The 19085-nt window shown below is 40.8% G+C and overlaps 1 protein-coding gene across 3 annotated transcripts in view; it reads left to right on the forward strand.

The window, feature by feature from the left end:
* Positions 1 to 19085, forward strand: part of ctnnd2a (catenin (cadherin-associated protein), delta 2a) — a 328733-nt gene that overhangs the window by 171972 nt on the left and 137676 nt on the right. For all 3 annotated transcript variants that reach the window (XM_084746984.1, XM_084746983.1, XM_084746985.1), the window contains 2 exons: positions 1687 to 1860; positions 17696 to 18002. In XM_084746984.1, coding sequence (XP_084603110.1) covers positions 1687 to 1860; positions 17696 to 18002 — 481 coding nt within the window. The remainder of the gene's footprint in view (positions 1 to 1686; positions 1861 to 17695; positions 18003 to 19085) is intronic.

Below are 19085 nucleotides of genomic sequence, written 5' to 3' on the forward strand. Positions count from 1 at the left end.
ACATCAAGGCTTCATGCTTGTGTATGCACTTGATCCTGCTGAGATGGCCGAGTGTCTCGCATGCATCGATTTCTGATATGATCTGAAGGGTAGTGGGGTTTCGACTGTGTTAAGTTGATGGTGGATACACATGGAAGTTTGATTCGCAGTCTTAAAGCTCTGCTCTCGTCCCCCTTCATCCGCTGGAAAATCCTTGGCACGCGACTTGCCATCGACAGAGAGCTAATGCGATATGATACGACGTTAGCTCCACTGGACCGTCTCTCCCTCTCCCAGTCACTCACGGCTCTCTAAGTCTGTGTATATACGAGTATGTGCACGTCTTTCCACTTTATCCTCTGCCATGTCACCCAAGCCCTCCTGACTCATCTTTGTGTTCCCCGGCCTCCTCCTTTTCTTTTCTCTTTCCTGATTTTTAATTTTGCTCTCAGTGTTTTCAGAGGCAGGCCTTACATTTGTTCTCCTGTGTAATGAACAAATGCCTGCTGTCAATGTCTTTCTTGCTCTGTGTCTGTGGGATTCTTGCCAAACACAGAGCAAGAGGGGGGACACTACATCTCATTATTTTATAGCTGACGACCAGCAATGTGTTCCGTGGAGATTAAAAAATGAAATACAGAGGCATCCCTTTCTCGCGCGCTTTTTTTTTCTGTCTCTCTCGATCTCTGTCTATTTCTTCCTATCTTATGTGTCGCTATACATGTCTCTCTATTTTTCTGTCATTTTATTGTACTTTTGATTTGGTGCATCCCTTCCCCCAGCACTCATACAGACAGAGACACACACTCACCCTTATCTGTCCGCTACATGAACAGTTTGCTGTCTGTCACTTGGCGCTCTGTGACATCAGCAAACAAAAGGGTCCAGGGTGAAAATGGACATTTCTAAAAAGAGAGGAGTCATACACTCTTAGTAATAAGGGTTCCAAAAGGGTTCTCCCTCAAGAGCTGTGGTTCTACTCAGAACCTTATGCTTGTGAAGAGCGTTCACAAGGCCAAGGGTTCCACTCAGAACCCGATTCATCTTAAGCCGCTGAGTGGATTCTAGATGAAACCCTTGTAATATAAAAAGGGTTGTCAGTAGTTCTCTGTGGGTGAGTTCTTACCAGCATGCTTAGGGTGGAAAGGTTCTGGATAGAACTCCCAGACAGAGTTCTGTGTAGGCTCATTACACAATAGAAGGGTTCTTTGTAGAACCTCTCATAGTCCATTCTGGGTGTAACCCTTTCACAGATTGTTCCAGGTGTAGCCCTTTTTGTTGGTTCAAGGTAAAAATCTCTGAAAGAGTTTCAAGTGGAACCTTGATAAAAAAAAAAAGTTCTACCAAGACCCAAAAAGGGTTCTCCTATAGAGATAAGTTAGCACCTTAATTTCTGACAGTGTATAGGCATGCTCTTGGATACCCATCCATTTCTGCCACATTCATTCAGCCTTATTTATTTCTTTGTCCTTTCTTTCTTTCACATCCTCTATATTTCTTATTTCTCCCTCTCCATCATGGTTCTCTTCATCGCCTTCCCTTTCCACTTTCTTTCCATTTCCTGCATGAAATTGCAACCTACCTTCATTTTTCCTTACCTGCTTAAAATCCGTACTCCTCCTTTCTCTCGTGTTGTGTGCTCTCTTTCATCCTCTCTCCCCCTCACATCTTCCTTACATCTTACTTTCGTCTCTTTCTTTTCTTCAGGCTCTCGCGGCTCCTACAGTAGTCAGCACAGTCAGGAGCCCCTTCGGCCTTTGGGGTCCCCAGAGCACCACATAGATCCCATCTATGAAGAACGTGTCTACCACAACAAGGGCCCCATGAGGAGCCTTAGCCAGAGCCAAGGGCCGGACACAGGCCCCTACCGCAACAACACCGGTAAGGCATTTGTATTATCAGTCACAGCTATGCAGTTTCACTCTGTCATGTAATTCTAAAAGCATGTATTTTGTTTATTATAAGTGTAGGTTGGATTTGTTTTTCATAGTATGGACGCTTGGTGCACAGGTCAGGGCGCAGGCATTGTGGGTGTTTTTTCAGTTTAAGATGAGAACTGAAGCCACGGTTGAAATCCTGTCTTTTCTTTTTGATGGTTTTGATGGATTCTTTGTTTTGCTGCTTTATGAATTTAATTAAGAGCAATGTTTTGAACATTTTGGGGCGCATTAAATAAACAAATCTGACTTTTGAAGTGAGGGGTAAGTTCTTCAAAGTAAGTTGGAACCAACCACGTATTCAGTGCCTGCAGCCTGAATACTGAAAAGCCAACAGATGTCTCTACACTCATGAAACTGAGTTTATGTGTCTTTTATTTTTATTTTTTATTTTTATTCTTAAACCTAAAGAATATCTTACAACTTCTCAGAAGACAGAAGAGATCTGATATATTTTCATATATCAGTTGTGGCAAAGTTACCCTTCCCTGCAAGTGCTGCAGACTGAAAATAGATCATAGATAAACTTAATAATGGAGCTTAGATAGTTATATGAGGGAGCAAAGGATGTGTTAATTAGGGACTAAATTTACATCAGTATACGTATTATTTCTCCAATCAGTCTCACAGCATGCATTCACCTCATGTCAGCTGATGCTTGCTTGCCCAGTGTCGGGTATATTACGCTCATCAGGATATTTTCTTCCACATGAGTTTAATTTTACAGCTTACTTACAGTTTTGTTTTGGTTCATTTTCTTTCTTTGTGCTGTGAAGTCCGTCCCACTTTCAAGGGATGCACAATATGGATATTTTTCATCTGAAATAATAACTGATAAGTACCTGCTTCTCATGACAAATACCAATAAAATAACAGATAATTTACTGATAATCAAAAGAAGTTCATAACCTGTAGTTTGTGCACACCTGAGGGTAAAAAAAGCTCAGATGCAGCATTCAAAAGCAAATTATTTAATATTCCACAACTCTAACCAAACCAAGTCTAACTGACCTACCCATCACAAACAACAAAGCAGTTGTGACCCTTAAACTCATTTATTTTTCCAAGTGAAATGCATAAAAGAAACTGCATGAATATACTTGGACTTAGAATTCAAATTAAAAGTTTTGACATAATCTGTCAAAATGATATTACTATACCCAGTATTTATCAGCTAGAATTTAATTATTAGAATGATAAACAAGAATATATTTTCTTATTTATCCTGCATCCGTACCACTTTTCTATTTCTAGCAATACCAGCCAACCCAGGGAAAAATGGAGAAAATACTAGAGTAAAGAGTAAAGAATAAGGAGTCTTGAAAAAGCCATCGTAGACCCTTTTCTTATTTACAAAGTAGACATTCTGAGTGTTTCATGTTTTTTTTTTATTCCAGTTTGGAATGATGCACAGTTGGGAACATTTTCTATCAAAGTCACTCAGTCAGACACAGTCATTCTCTCCCGCTCCCTCCGTAACTCCATTGTTGCCAGCAATGTATTTTTAATAGGGCCTCATTGAGCTTATCTCAATGTGGGTTTAGGTACGCCATGTTAATCCCATTACCGTATCATACCCACATGAAAACACCCAAGTCGGTCACGCCACGTTCACAGCTCTCTCGATGTCATTAACCAGCGTAGCCTTAATAGCTATCATTAGCATTTGGGTCAGAATCATAGCAGTAAATACGCCACTCCTGACCAGCGTTTGAGTTGATCAGTTTGACTCACTTGAAAGAAGCAAGAATTGCCTTTAAGCACAGAGCACAGCGTTTGAAGCACATTTCAGAGTTAGGGGGTCATTCAGTTTGCTCTTATTCTTGTGGGATATCGCTTTGATTACTGTCGGTGAAATTCAGTGCATACAGCGATAGGATTGTCTTTGCGAGCAGGAATTAATTAAATAACTGCACTTCAGAAGTGTACAGAGAGGATCCGCTGTTATCTATAATTTACTGTGCCTTGTATTTGTAGTTTCAATAGATGGGTATAAGAAAACTCACAAAGGAAATTTGCACTGCAGCTACAAAAATCAATAGACTGTGGATTAGACCATGTACATTTAATTGCAACGCTTGAGGTTTACAATACGCTTCTCCTATGATACAATATTATAATGGATTGTCTCATGTCGTTTGAGCTAAATTCTGTATCAGAGTGTAGCAGCAGGAGTCTTTTCCACTCCGCGCACAATTTTACCCCTACTGCGCTCGGTCCATGTAAGTACAGTGGTAAATCAACACACCAAAGATGAACCGCACCTTGAAATCACTGGGCTGTTGTTGAATTAAGGCCTGGCCTTAGCGCAGCATGTTTTAAAAGTCATGTGATTAGTATGTGCAGCAGCTAGGAGGTTGTTTAATAAGGATTCATAATGCACAGAGTGATAGCACATAGTGAACTGATAAGGGCTGTGCTGACATGGTGAGCGGTAAGTCATTAATTATGTCATTGTGCCTTTTCTTGGCAATGGCAGCCTCACATTATTGGTTCATTAAGCTGGCATGGATCAATGTAATTAATGCTATAAGTCATTCCTTTGGTGGAAAGAGAAGGGAGACATTTGTGTGGGTATTTCAGTCCAAAATTTGCAAAGCTGTCGTCAGTGAGTCTATATACACTGCACAGTTTCAGGCTAATTCAAAGCCAATTTAAACAAAGGCACTTGCAGTCAAATGAAGCCCACAGCTTTCATTGAGAGTGTGGGCCACCACATTACTTAACTGGACACTTAACTATGAAGAGGAGCTGCACGATACAACAAAAGCAATTTAAGGCGCTATAATTGTGCGTGCTTTTTTTTTTTTTTTACATTTGCTGTTTTCTGACCCAGTTTATGACAGAGAGAGACAGGAGGAGAGGAACAGGGAACAAACAGGACATGAAGAAAAGTAAAGAAGAAGCATAGTGGAGTCGAGGCTGATTTAATCAAATTTGGTCAGTTTATTGAGGTGAAATGTCTGGTTAGCAACCAGAGTAAACACATCACCGACCCTCAATACACACAATTGCAGGTGTGTGTTGTTTAACAGCGGTGCTCTTGGGTGAAGATTTACTTCATGTTCTGCAGAACTTTTGTCTGCTCTCAGCCTCCTCCATCTACACTCTTAGAAATAAGGGTTCTAAAGAGGTTCTGCCTGAAGGACTGAGGGCATCCCCGAACCATTCCCTCAGGGTGGGTTCTTGTTATCAGTTCTGGACTGGGCCTACAGAGAGGGTTCTGGGTGGAACCATTACACTATAGAAAGATTCTGTATAGAACCTCTCATAGGGGTTTCTTGGAAGAACCCTCTGAAATGGTGCAAAATGAACCTTTATGAAAAGGTTCTACCAGGAGCCAAAAAGGATTCTCCTATGGGGACATGCCAAAGATCCCTGCATGGTTCTCGTTAGAATCTTTATTCCTAAGAGTGTAGTAAGACCACAATAAACAATCAGTCTTGGGAAGTCTTTTGACATTTTCTTGCAGCGCAGTGGATAGCAGTTTGACAACACTCTTGACAATCCAGTCAGGTCCAGTTTAGAGCACTGGATTGTTTAACCTGTGTGTCTGTCACAGCTCAGTCCACTTCTGCGTTCGGTGTTGGCCTGAGTGTCACTGTAGATTAACATCATTGTCACCACATATAAATGCAACTGAGGAAAACCTAAAAATAAGTTGCTACTAAACATCTGCTCCACCTGTGTGACTGTGTGTGTGTGTCTGCATGTGGACAAACGTGTCTCTCTAGCACGCACGCACCCTTCTTCAGTTATTCTTACTGACTGCTGTCTCACCCTCTTCATCCTCTTTTTCCTATCTGCCCAGCACGTATATACATCCACACACAGCACAATATTATTTTGCAAGTATGAGTGTGTGTCTGTTATTTATTTATTTTTTTTCTGCACTGTGCATGTGTGTAGGCAGTGGCGCACAGTGTTTCGTTCTTGGATTAAACCAGGCCAGCGCCCCAGAGGACTGCAGGTTAATGTGGCCTATTTCAAGCGATTATTCCTGCATGGTCACAGTGTCTCTAATGCACACATGCATACACATTCATTCTGGGACAAAGAGGAATCGCAGCATGAAATAAGCCTCAGGATGTGGTTTACACATTTGTTTATTTTTCCGAAGAGACATTGTGTGTTTTTGAAATCAGCCTCCAGTTTGTCACTATGCTTTCCTTTCTTTTTTTATACAGTCTCCCTGTTTCTGACGTCTGTCACACGCTCTTCTTTCTTGTTAGTGACCTCTTGTTCCCTCTGCATATTATCTTATTTTCATTTTTATATGTACTTCTACCTTTCTTTTTTTATTTCCTTCTCTTTTATCTCATTGATTTGTCTTTATTAATTTAGAGAAAAGTGCACACCAGTGAAATCTTTTGCTTTAACTCTTTCACCTTCTTTCATGCCCTGCTTCTCTTTTCTTCCTTCCTCATTTTCTCTGACCTTCTGTTCTTGTTTTCTCCTCTTTTCCTGCTCCCCCCCCTGCCTGTCCTCTTCTATTTTTTTTCCATTGTACCGTCCCTCCTTATTTCATGAAAGCTATCTCGGCCTGTATTAATGACTCTGACCAGTGGGAATAACAGCGGCTCTGAATGGATGTGGCACTTTTTCTCTTTAATAGCCTATCATCAGACCTGCACGTAGCTCAGGTGGCGACAGCGAGAATGGGTAGATTCACTGCCACGGCTATTTGTCAGGTGCATCTAGTAGCCAGGTTGAACTATCGCTGTTGATAAGGGGTGTTATGTAGTTTAACATTGCTCCCTCCAGTATCTTTGGAGGAGACGGACACAAATCCTCTTCAATCATTAATCAGCAAACCACCGAAAGTAACAAGGTTATATTTTCTCAGCATTTAACAGAACCAGATATCAAATGACACAGAGCTGTATGGGAAAATTTGGGAATTTGCATTTTGGGTCACTTTCCGTCCCTTCAGAAACACTGCTCTGCTTCGTCCTGTAGTTTTGTTCAAGTGTTTATGTCTTACCACCAGCCAACCACACAGCACCATAGATGCTGTACTTTTACTTTATAGGTAAACCCTTCTTAGGTGTAGATGAACTATATTAGTTATTTTCCTTTTTCTTTATATATGCACACATCTATCTAAAATCTTTTTTAAGGTGTGTCCATATCTTTTCAGTAGGGTTGGGTATTGTTGTGCAATGTGAACACACATTTCTTGATATCACGTCTCTGCAATTTGCAGTCCCCAGGACAGGGGATCAACTCCATTACATAAGCACAAGTGTGTGTGTGTGTGTTTTGCAGTTTCTGGAAACCAAAGTGGAATTATTTTTACTTGAAGCTGCACTGGTCCCTTTCGCCAGCATGAATGTACACACATATAGTACACATTTCAGTAAAAGGGAGAGAAAGAAATATGAAAAGGCTTAGCATCAAACCATTAAACCAATCTGCTTTCCTCTTTAAATCTGCTGTGTTCCTTCTGTAATGAGATCTGACACCCTAATGGGGGGGAGTGATGGAGGAGAGAGATGAAGGAGTGAAAACATAAGGGTAGAGAGAGAGAGGGAGAGGAGGGAGGAATGGTGCAGAAAACGAAGGGTGCAGTTACCATGCATCTCCTGCCCAGGAGGCGGGAAAAGTTCAGGGCACCTCTTTAACAGAAAAAGTGACAGATCCTTGAAACGGAAAATGGAGAAGGCTCACTTTCATCTGGCAAGTGTCCTTCAGTGTCCGAATGTGGTTTATAATGCTGATTATAAGCACTTTGACTGTGTGTGCATTTATGGTTTTTAAGTACATGCAGTAACACATTGTATATTCAGATAAAGTGTATAACATGAACATTTATATATCATGATATCAGTGTGCTGAATGGCTGTAGTTTCTACAAAGGAATAGAGATAAGTGGAATTGTAGTGTTTCATCAATCATTCACTGTAAAAATTAGCCATTTGTTTTAACTTAACTTGTCTGTACTGCCCTGACTGAATTTGAAAAGAAAAATGTTCTTATCAAATAAACTTGATATTAATTCTGGTGTACTTGAGAAGACATATTTAATTTAACTTGTAACAACAGTTGTGCAGTCACACTGTCGAAAATTATGTTTTCTTCAAACTATAAAAGCAAAGGGTCTCAAGAGAGTTTTAACCAATGCATGCTAATATACTGATTGTGTGTTTTTTTTTTTTAGAAATGTAATTTAATGACTTGGTTTAACTCTTTACAGTACATTCATTCAACTTATCATTTCAAGTCGAAAGACTTCAAGTTAGACAAACTCGTGTGTTCTGAAAATAAATACTAGAAATTTAAAATGTAATCAACATTAATAATTAAAACATATTTACGTGAAGTTAATGAGAAAAGATGTAGTTGATTTCACTAAATCCCAGTTAGATTTTTTTTTTTTTTTTACAGTCACATTAGTGAAATAAGGGCAGACTTATTTAATGTGCAGCACTGACCAGCCTTCACAGTCTTGAATCACTGGTTCTTTATCAATTAGCGCCCAATAAAAGCTCTAAACTAAGGCACTGCAGCGTTGTTGGACCTTTTGGCCGAAGCATCTCCCCAGTTACTCCGGTGTGTCACTCACCACACTCGGTCTGTCGCCAGGTTAGATTAGGTTTGTTTGGCCAGGATCAATTTCAGCTTGGCCCCTGATCCTGCTGTTCTTTTAATGAACCTACTGTCTTTTGAACACCAGAAAAGAAAGGGGTGTAAATTTAGACGTGTAAGATAATGTTTACTCCACTCTGAACAGTCTTGGTTAAATGCCCAGTTTATGACTGTCGCACTGCAGCCAGCGCTCCATTGATAGACAGTTCAGTTGAGGGTCATTTTGATGTTTAAAAAAAAAAAAAAGGACGAAAAGGAAACAAGGATGAGAGGAAGTGAAAATGGATTTATTCTCTGCATTTTTAGGATATTTCGCCAGTGTATTTTCTAACAGAGGAACTATGCTGTGATAGGTAATAAAGCTGTGACCTGCAGTACTATTCAACTAAGAGGACAACAGCTCAATTTATAACTTGAAACCAGGTGATTTATATTGTAGCTTAAACTTATACAGTATTTACAGTGAGTTTTTGCTGAAGCCTCAGAAAGCTTTAATTACCGGCTCAAAGCATCTGACTTACTCTACACATCAGCACAAATTCTTTCCCTTGCGAAAACATATGGCACTTCTGAAATGTAGGTTTAAGTTAAGTTGGTGCTAGTCACCTTGCACCACCCTCACACACACACACACACACACACACACACAGACACACACACACACTCAGACACAGTAGTGGCCACTAACGCATGCACAAAGCATGCACAGAAATGTACAGATAAACAAATTGTACTTGTGTCCCGCGCTATCTCAGTTTACATGATTAGCATATTCTCTGTTCTATCAGCAGTAATGAATTCATAGCTGTAGAAAGAAACATTCATTTGTTTTTGTCCTCAGAGATCACACAGATAAATTTGAAGTCAGCACAAAAGCTGCATTGACTGTCCTCATCAAATGAAAAGGAACGTTCATATCTGCTGTTTAAAACATGTTTTATTCATTAATTGATTCACAATTTATCATTATGTACATTGGTTATTACTTCTGTGTTTGCTCTATTTCTCCCTTTTGTTCCTTATCACGCCCTATTTAAACATATACATATAAATAACCTGGCCTCACAATGGTTTGATATCACTGACATCAACAGTCGCTCTGAGAAAGGCTTTAAAAGCAGCCTTTAGCCTCCTTTTTCACAACCTGTTCACCGCCACTACGTTATTTCAACTGAATCAAACTCAGATGTGCTATGTTAGTAAGTCGTGTTCAAGTTAAGTGCGATATCCGTCCATTTGCTGACCCACTTATCTTATTCAGGGTCGTGGGGGGGCTGCAGCTTATTTCAACACACAGTGGGCGAGCGGCAGCACACACACAGGAGAGGAAATCCACATTGCACCTGGGTGATAAAGAGTGTCCAATCCACCTAACCTGCATGTCTTCGGACTGTGGGAGGAAAACAGGAGCATCTGGAGGAAACCCACATAAACTGGAGGGAAATGCAAACTCTATTCAGAAAGGACACAGCTGTCAGATTCAAATCCTTTCTGGGAGCTGACAAATGTTGCCCACAACTGTGATCCATTTTTTATAGTTACTATGAGCCACAGATAGCACATGATTCGTGCTTTCTTGTTGGCCCTAAAATTCTTAGATATTTGTCAAAGAACAAAAACAGCAAGGAAGGTTTCCTTTTGCAGAGATGTGAAATGAAGCATAAAACAATAAAAAAAAGAAAAAAAAAAATCATGTAAAATCTGACCTGATGACACTGAAGATGTGATGCAGAGGCTAGCAGATGATGCAAATTTTCTTAACAACAGCAACATTATGCTAATGGCAAACAAGGCAAGCTAAGGCAACAAAGATTAACAACAAAGCAATTCCAAGTAATGCGTTAGACATAAAAAGACACTGAGACAAGATATGAAAGAAACACAAGGCAATAAGAAAAAATAACACATAAGTATCAAATTATGTTTGTGACTAACTCTGAAATGCCTCAAATATTAGTTAAAGCCAACCTGTCAACCTCAGGAAAGTTCAGTGTTTATTTTACAGTGGAAACTGTAATGATCTCGGTTACAAAGGTCAACCCATTACATCCTTCTCTGGTGTTGTTTCTAGGCAACATACCCATTTTTGCCCCTTTACACTCACATGATACATCCTCAATTTTGGTGCAGTACTTTGAAAAAGAGCCAGGACCCTAAGGAAACTAAAAACATTGTTTTAATTTGTCACATGACTCTCTGGAGGTCATGATGAATCCTCTTTTGCAGCCTTCCTCTCATGGCCTTTTTCTATTTTTCTATGATTGTACAATTTGGAAAAAATCAGGTCACACTAATAGTTGAATAAATTAAATTTTTAATTGTTTAATGTACTTTATTTGATAGTTGTGTAATATAAAACTTGAAATGTAAATTTTGCCTTCCAGTAACACCGTACCATTATGGATTTCCACCATAGCATTTTAGTGAGCGAAAGATGTCAGCAACTCAACAAATGATTGCAACAGATGTCAGTCAACAATTTGGCTATAATTACAGCTGCAACAACTAATCAATTATTAATCCATTATTTACTTAATCACCAGCTATTTCCATAATTGATTAAATTCAAATAATTTCTGTTTTATTTGCTCATTTATGACAGTAAACTGAATATATTTGGTTTGTGGGCAAAACAAGACATTTGAGGATGTTGTCTTGGGCTTTTGAAAACACTTACCAACATTTTTCACCATTTTCTGACATTTTATAGACCAAACAACTAGACAATGAAAATAAACGTTTGTTGCAGCCCTGCCTATAATAATCATCCGCTTCTGGTGATCAATTTGACCCAGACAGGTGTGATCACTCGAAGAGGTTTACATTTCTTTAGAATTTCTCTGCTGTAAAATTGTACCTGCCCTTCTATAAATGGAGTGCCCTTCAGTCAGAAAGCAAGGAAACTCATCTTTTTATGACTTTCACTATTGTCCTTCCGCAGCGTGAACATTTAGCGGCAGCCATTGGCCCGGACCCCCTGCTGTGTCTAAGTGGCATGCTTTGAGAAAGACATGGCACCTTGACTCATAGAGACAAGTGTCCTACAGCTCCCACACTGTAAAACGCCGTATACTTGATACTGAAAGTGCAAAGGAGGGCATTTGTTTGTGTGTGTGTGTGTGTGTGTGTGTGTGTGTGTGTGTGTGTGTGTGTGTGTGTGTGTGTGTGTGTGTGTGTGTGTGTGTGTGTGTGTGTGTGTGTGTGTGTGAGTGTGCGTGTGCATGCGTGGCCTCCAGTGCTTCCAGCTCAGGAACATCAAGAGCTGTGTGTTGGCCAGGAGGCTCTCCCAGGGATAAACGGAGGGAGAAACTAATCCTTACTCTCCTCCACGTCCAAGAAGTGTGTGTGTTTGTGTGTGTTTGGGCACGTGTGCTGCTGAAGGCAAGGTTGTGTGGTGTGTGCGTGCACGCTGTTGCATGACCTTAAAGCATTAGAAAAAGATGTGTTACAGGCACACATGTTTGGTCCATGTCAATCACTTGCATATTTAGAAATCCGTGTTTGTGTTCTTGTGCGTGTCTATGCGATTGTGTGTATGCGAGCACGATAGAGACTGTACTGAGGGGGTTTTGTGTAATCGTGCTGAGCGCTGAAGCGTGTCGAGAGAAAGGACATGTCCTCAGCTCTGATCATATAGTCTACTACAACCACAATAGAGGGAGAGAGATAGTGAGACAGAAGGGTGTTAGGGGAAGAAAGGGAGAGAAAAACATGAAATGAATGGATGATGGAGAGGGGATGACACACAAAAAAATAGAAGCGGAGAGGGAGTGAAGTACAGCAAAAGAGGGAGGGCAGGGACTGAAAAGAGAAGGGATGGGTGAGAAAAAAGATGGATGGAGGTATAGACAGAGAGGGACAGATCTAGAGGGGAGAAAAGAGAAAAGGGCAAGAGAGAGACGGAGAAAAAGAGAGTGACAGAGACAGAGTAGTATTAAAAGAAATGGAGGCAGAGATGAAAGCACGAGGAGGGAGGATGGACATGGAAAAGCTTGGAGGATTGGTTTGATCTCCCTCTAGTTTTTTTTTTTTTCCCCCGCTCTCCCTATCTTTCGCCCCCCCCACACACCTCCTCCTGTTTCCCTCCATCTCTTGTACATTCAGCGAGGGCTCCCTCATCTCAGCAGCCCAAAGAAAAAGTCAGCCCTGCTCTAAGCTAGCCGTCCCCTCAGCCGGGCTGGCTAATTGCAGAGGTATCACTGTGTCAAATGACTAATAGAGTTTCCCTTCCCGTCGCTAATCTGCCAGCAGGAGCACAGCCGCGATTTGTTTACTCTACGCCGAAGCAAGGGAATACAAAGACACACCCGCCCTTTTATTTCCTCCCAAACACAATTTCACGCCGCCAGAGCGTTAGGTGTGAGAGGTGCTAGTGAAGCGCATGTGTGTATCTGTGTGTATGTCTTTTTGTACACACAAGGCACATTTCACGATTTGTTTAATATTTCATGAAACAGCACAGTGAGTTTGCCTCGTGCTGGTCTTTAGCAAATTCATAAAAGAGACACTGCCTCACACACGTACACATTCTGTATCTTTGTGTTACTATACTAGAGAGGACCTTTCATTTTTATGTTTTATTCCATAACCCCAAACCTAAACCTGAGCTTTCAATTACAAGCTAAACTTTACAACTAAATTGAATCTAAAACTAATCTTAAACTACTCTCTGTGGTTTCTGCAGGTCCTAAATGAGCAGTTTCAGGTGATGATCAAAAACTACAAGAAAATATAAAACAACACAAACAAACAAACAAACAAACAAACAAACAAAATTAACATTAAAAAAGATCAGAATCATCAGAAAACATATTGTGAAAGGTTTAGATCCCCTCTTTAATTCATCTTAAATGAATATTCTAATGGATATATCTATCGATCATCTCTCAATCTATCTATTATTGCCTGTTAAGCTGTTAGTCAGTCCAGTGTGTTACCATATTAGGAATTATAATCAATTAAAAACTGTACAGAAAGGTGTTACTGTCTTGAGTCAAAAATGTGCCATGTTCCAAAAATGTGAAACCCCAGCTGGTTCTCACAAGGACGGAAATACGAGTGCACATACACAGTGACACACATGCCTGCATAAACAGGCGCCCACACGCTGATTTTTTGCCAGGCAATATTGGCCCCAAAGGTCAAGTCATCAGTCAGAACACACCATTACCAGAGCAAATGATAAATTCAGCAGCACTCCATTTACTTAAGGTGGGAGAAGAAGAGAGGGAGAGCAGACAGAAAGATTGAGCGAAGAAGAAAATGGAATGCATAAAGAGGCATGGGGAAGTGGAATACAAAGTAACAGAAGGTAAAAAAAAACCAAAAGAATGAAAACATTTCTCTGTCTTTATGCTCCCTAGCATCTCTCTTTATCATGCGTGCTTTCTTTGCCTTTCCCCTTTTCAACTTGCACCCAAGGACATCCCTATTCAGTGGTCACAGCGCAGGCTAAGAAAATAATTTGACAGGCCATTTTTTGTGTGTTTTCCTTCCCTCTTCCATCTACTCTTCTCCCACCCCTCTCTTTGGCTCTGGGGTTCGTCCTATTTGGGTGTCAAGTCTCTCGGTGAGTGCACACTGACACTGGTGGTGTTAGCCTAAAGCCCCGGCTGCTAATGAGACGTTCAGAAAGACAGACATGCCACAGACACCATTCAAAGAGTACAGAAAAGACTGGGATTTTGCTTCTGATGGGAGTAACTCTGCTTCATTACCCTCCTATACCCTCTGTTCGACGCGGCTGTACTGTCGCTAACTCCACCGCCTCTTGTTTCCTCCCTCTGCCCCTCTGGTTTTCTAAACTGCAGCTCCATCCCTCTTCCCTTAGCTGTTTCTCTCTTTTTCTTTCCCAGGCTCTCTCACTGTTTCTCTTTCCCCGCTGCCTAATTCTTTGGATCTTTGTCAAATTTGGGGCATCAGTAGAAGAGCTCACAGAGCCTTTAGCCTCATGGGCATTGCATGGCAAAGTCTGAAAGTTGGATTTTTCACTGTCTGGCTGGCAATGGATTTTTGTTAACCTCATTTTAGAGTTAGAAAATAAAAATATGCTAATGTAGTTACATCATCCAAAAGGTTCCTTGTGCCTCTGGTGGGTCGACTAATGGAGTTTACCAGATTTGGTGAGAGGAATTTAAATAAAATTTAAGAGCTTTGGAAAATGATTGTTGAGGATGGGTTTAATCCGTCTCATGTACAAAACACAGGCAGACGTGTGTGTGTTTGTGTGTGTGTGTGTGTGTGTGTGTGTGTGTGTGTGTGTGTGTGTGTGTGTGTGTGTGTGTGAGAATGAGCGAGAGAGGTGAAAAAGAAAGAGATAAGAGGGTTGTGAAGGTCAAGTAAATGCCACCACTCAAGACCGCACTAAAGAGCAAGTTTGTTGGTCACATAACGATGAGACTCTCAACCTCAGCATACACATAACCTCCATTCTTTGTTAATTCAGTGTTTATGTGTGCTGGGGTTTATATAATGCATAAATGTATGTCTTTATGTGTATTTCCGTCTCGTACATGTTTTATGAGATGCATGGGAATGCTTGGTGTTTACGTTGAGTGAGTGCATGCTCTAGTTTGTGTGCGTTTTCCCATTCAGGCACGTTTTAAAGGCTAATTCTCTTTGCAAGAGGAGGCGCACTGGCCTGTGTTAAAGCCCCCGACAACCACACGGCCGCATATTGATTTCGGGGCTCTGTGATTTATCGCACGCTCCCCAAAGAACACATTTATGGTGTTTTTGCATGTGTGTACACGTGTGTTCCTGTGTACACACACCTTGGTCCTAATGACAGATGAGATTGATCCCCTCCACACCGTCTGTCTTAGTGTTTTTACAACCAGAGAAACGAGCCCCCCAGACTCACATTAACACCTTGATATATCACTGATCCACCGCTCCAACACGACGGGGAGGAAAGGTGACAGCTACTGTGCCCCTGCAGGCTGTTTACATTGCACAGCAAATCCCCATTCAATTTCCATCTCACTCCAAAGAGAGATAGTTACTTGTCTGCTTTTTTTTTTTTTATTAATTTTTTTTAGTCCTTATTGCTCACCAGGCAGATGTCTCATTGTACAGGAAAAGTTTTTGCAGTTGTCCTCGAGCTACCTGCAGATAGGCTTACGAGCAAAGTTTCCATTTTTCATTGCATGGGAACGGCAGGCTAATGAGTCATTTGAGTGACAAAGCTAACGCTGTTTACAAATCCTTAGTGTTATGGAAACTGTTGCTAAAGGGTGGATTTACAAGGCTACTGTACTGCACACAGGAATAGAACTATTACTAAGTTGGTCTCAAGTATTTCTGATAACTAGTGTAGTACTATTTTATCATCTAAAATCACATGGCTTCGATAAGAATATACAGAAAAAATAAAGTTTTAGTACTCCATTGTTTATAGTAGTTAGTTTATAATAGGATTTTCTATGTATTTTATATTTTTGGATAGCTATTGTCTTAACTCTTATTCACATGGGACTAGCATTAGCTGGTGATCTCTAGTAATGTGTAACAACCGTGGAGGGCATCTGTGATCCTAATCACGTACAAATCTCACATGTACACAATTTTTGTGAAGTAAAAATTCCACCACGAATTACCAGAGATGTTCGATACTATTTTCTCCTTCCCAATACTGATTCAGATACTTGAACTGTGTGGATTGCCCAATACCAAGTACTGATCTGACTCCAGTGTGTTAAAAATATATATATTTAAAAATACATTAACAAATACACACAGAGAATACATGCAATGAAACTTTTTGCCATCCTGGAAAAAAACTTCATGCTGGAAACTAGCATGGTCCCATTTCTAAGTTGAATTATGTGTCATCAGATTGTACTAGATTGTACTGTTGTACTAGTTACCAGTATTTTAGCCAGTATACAAAACTGGTATTGGTATCGGAACATCCCTATAAATTGCCTGCCATATTTCATCAAACACAGAGGTCTTGTGATAACATTAGTCCTGTGCGAATTGGCATCTCAGTGATTTTAGGTGATAATTTTTTTAACAACTGTCTTATGTTTTCAGACAACTGTACAAGTATTAAATTGGATCTCGGCTCATAATATGTTATAGATTGACTATACTGGCCTTTAAAATAAATGATCATGAAAGAGGAGGTCAGCTGTAAATTTATGCTTGTAACGTGCAGAAAGTAAGAAGACAACTCCAAATGTATTATTAACGTGGCTGCTGAAGAACGGACACTCTGCTTCTAAAACATTGTTGTTAATGCAGAGACTTGACATCAAAACTTATGTCGACAGTTCCAATTACAGTACTCAAAGTGATACAGATACCATAAGAATACTTCATTTTCTACCTTTTTTGGAACTTTCGGACTTTTGAAAGTTTTGGTGGCATCTCAGTATGTTGAAGTGCCAACTCAAATACGCCACGCTAGACTTAACCACCACAGAATGTATGCAGCTGCAGGAGTGGGCCAGTCACATGTCAAAATAAATTGAAGAACATTTGATTTTATTGGCTGCAAATAAAACCAATATTGTTTTTTTCTAGATCTAGGTACAGAAAGGATTGCATGCAGATATCATTTAACTGGAGAGGTTTCAGTACTACATGGTGTTGAGTTACTTTGGTCTATACCTTAAAGATGTTGAGTAACAATACCCAGCCCATGGGGACAATGTGAGTGAATCTGAGTAAAATACAGGTGTTGCTAATTTTACTGTAAGTTGCTTGGTAATACTAGCCCGGTGTCAATAGGCATTTACATATTGATTTATGCAGTAAAATGATCTCAAAGTTTTGTCTGCTCAACTCTTGTCGACTTTTCTCTTTTCTCTCTTCAATCCTTCCCTCTGTTGAACATTGGTCCTTGTTAATCCTGGGCATGTGGCCAATATTTATCCATCCATATGGAGACATGGTTGTCTTCTCCCAACAACCTGTTCATCTCTATGTCTGCCTCTGCTCCTCTCCTCTCATTTCTGCTCCTCTCCTCTCCTCTCCTCTCCTCTCCTCTCCTCTCCTCTCCTCTCCTCTCCTCTCCTCTCCTCTCCTCTCCTCTCCTCTCCTCTCCTCTCTCTCATCCTGTCCTTCTCCCCTTACCTTTCCTTTTGTCTTCTCCTCCCCTCCTTCTCCTGCCCCCGTAGACCTGACCCAGCGTGTCCATGACCAGGTCCTAAGTTATGTCCTCTGTCCCTACTTTCCCACCATAGCTCCCTCCTCCCCTGGTGTCGACTCCGCCCCTTTGCAGCGCACAGGAAGTCATGGCACGGGGACAGGAAACTACAGCCGTGGCGGGACCAATAACTATGCCACAGTGGGACCAGGCTACACCTCAAGCGGAGGTGGTGGAGGCGGAGACTTGTATGGCTCAGACCCCTATGTTGCGGACCCCTACCGCACCCTGCAGTACTGCCCCTCGGTGGTGGAATCACCCTACAGCAAGTCTGGACCAGCCCTGCCGCCTGAAGGCAGCCTGCAGCGTTCACCTTCCATCGACTCTATTCAGAAAGACCCCAGGTAGGATGAAAGGAGAGACTGTGTGTGTGTGAGCATGTGAGCACGTGAGTGTACAATATGTGTGTTTTGTGGAATTCATTGAACCACAAGATCATGGGGCATTAGATGATTAGAGGCACTTAAACAAGGACAAATGTGACCAACGATCACATAAACATGTGTTACTACATTTGAGAGGACGTTTTACTGTATTGACATTCATTCCCTGCAGGCTTAACCCTACATACCTCAATGCTGAATACCCAACACACACAAAACCATACAGCACGTACACACAGACACTGACATACATTCATACACAGATCAATATTTCAGTCATAGTGAAGCAGTCCTGTTGAATTCTATAAGAGTCTTTGACCTTTGTGACTCCATGATTTGATTGTGAATGCTTATCGATAAGCACATTTTAGCCTTTGACATATGACTTACTTCTTATGGACTCACAGTGGTTAGCTAGTTTGTTTGTTGCTCAATTGGCTAACTGTTGTCTGCTGTTATCTGTAGCTGGTGCTAGCTATGTAGCTTGGTTAGCCGTGGAGATAGTTGCAAAATTAGGTGACTCAGTGGCAGGGTGCCAGGATCCAATCCAGCAAAAAAACAAAAAAACAAAAGAAAAACCACCTCATTACTGTATTCCCTGTCAAACTGGCCACTGTAAGTATCAGAGGCTATGTGAACGCAAGAAAGTACATTGGTGGGTACCAGTACCAGTGTGAGGATGACATACAATCTGGGAAGGCTGGTTTGACTAATAGATTCATATGTTTGAAGGCTTATCAGATACCAAAACACTGCACCGTGATTTATAATACCATGAGGAAGGAATTTACAACTCTCCAAAGTTCACTTCAGCATCAATCATTTTATCTGCTGTCTAAACAGTCTGGAGATAAACAGCAGAATTACTGTTTACCTTACCAAGTAATGTACCAGGAGTGTTGACAGCATGTCAGCAGATGATGCGACAAAAGTTGAGCTGGGTTCAACTTTTTTGCCAGACAACTCTGCAAATTTTTGTCTGAACCTATTGTGTAAAACCACAGTGAAAAAAACCAACAAAATGTTAAGAAAGAACAAGTAATA

The sequence above is a fragment of the Lutjanus erythropterus genome, chromosome 21 (genome assembly GCF_056507025.1).
Source record: "Lutjanus erythropterus isolate fLutEry1 chromosome 21, fLutEry1.hap2, whole genome shotgun sequence".
NCBI lineage: Eukaryota > Metazoa > Chordata > Actinopteri > Lutjaniformes > Lutjanidae > Lutjanus > Lutjanus erythropterus.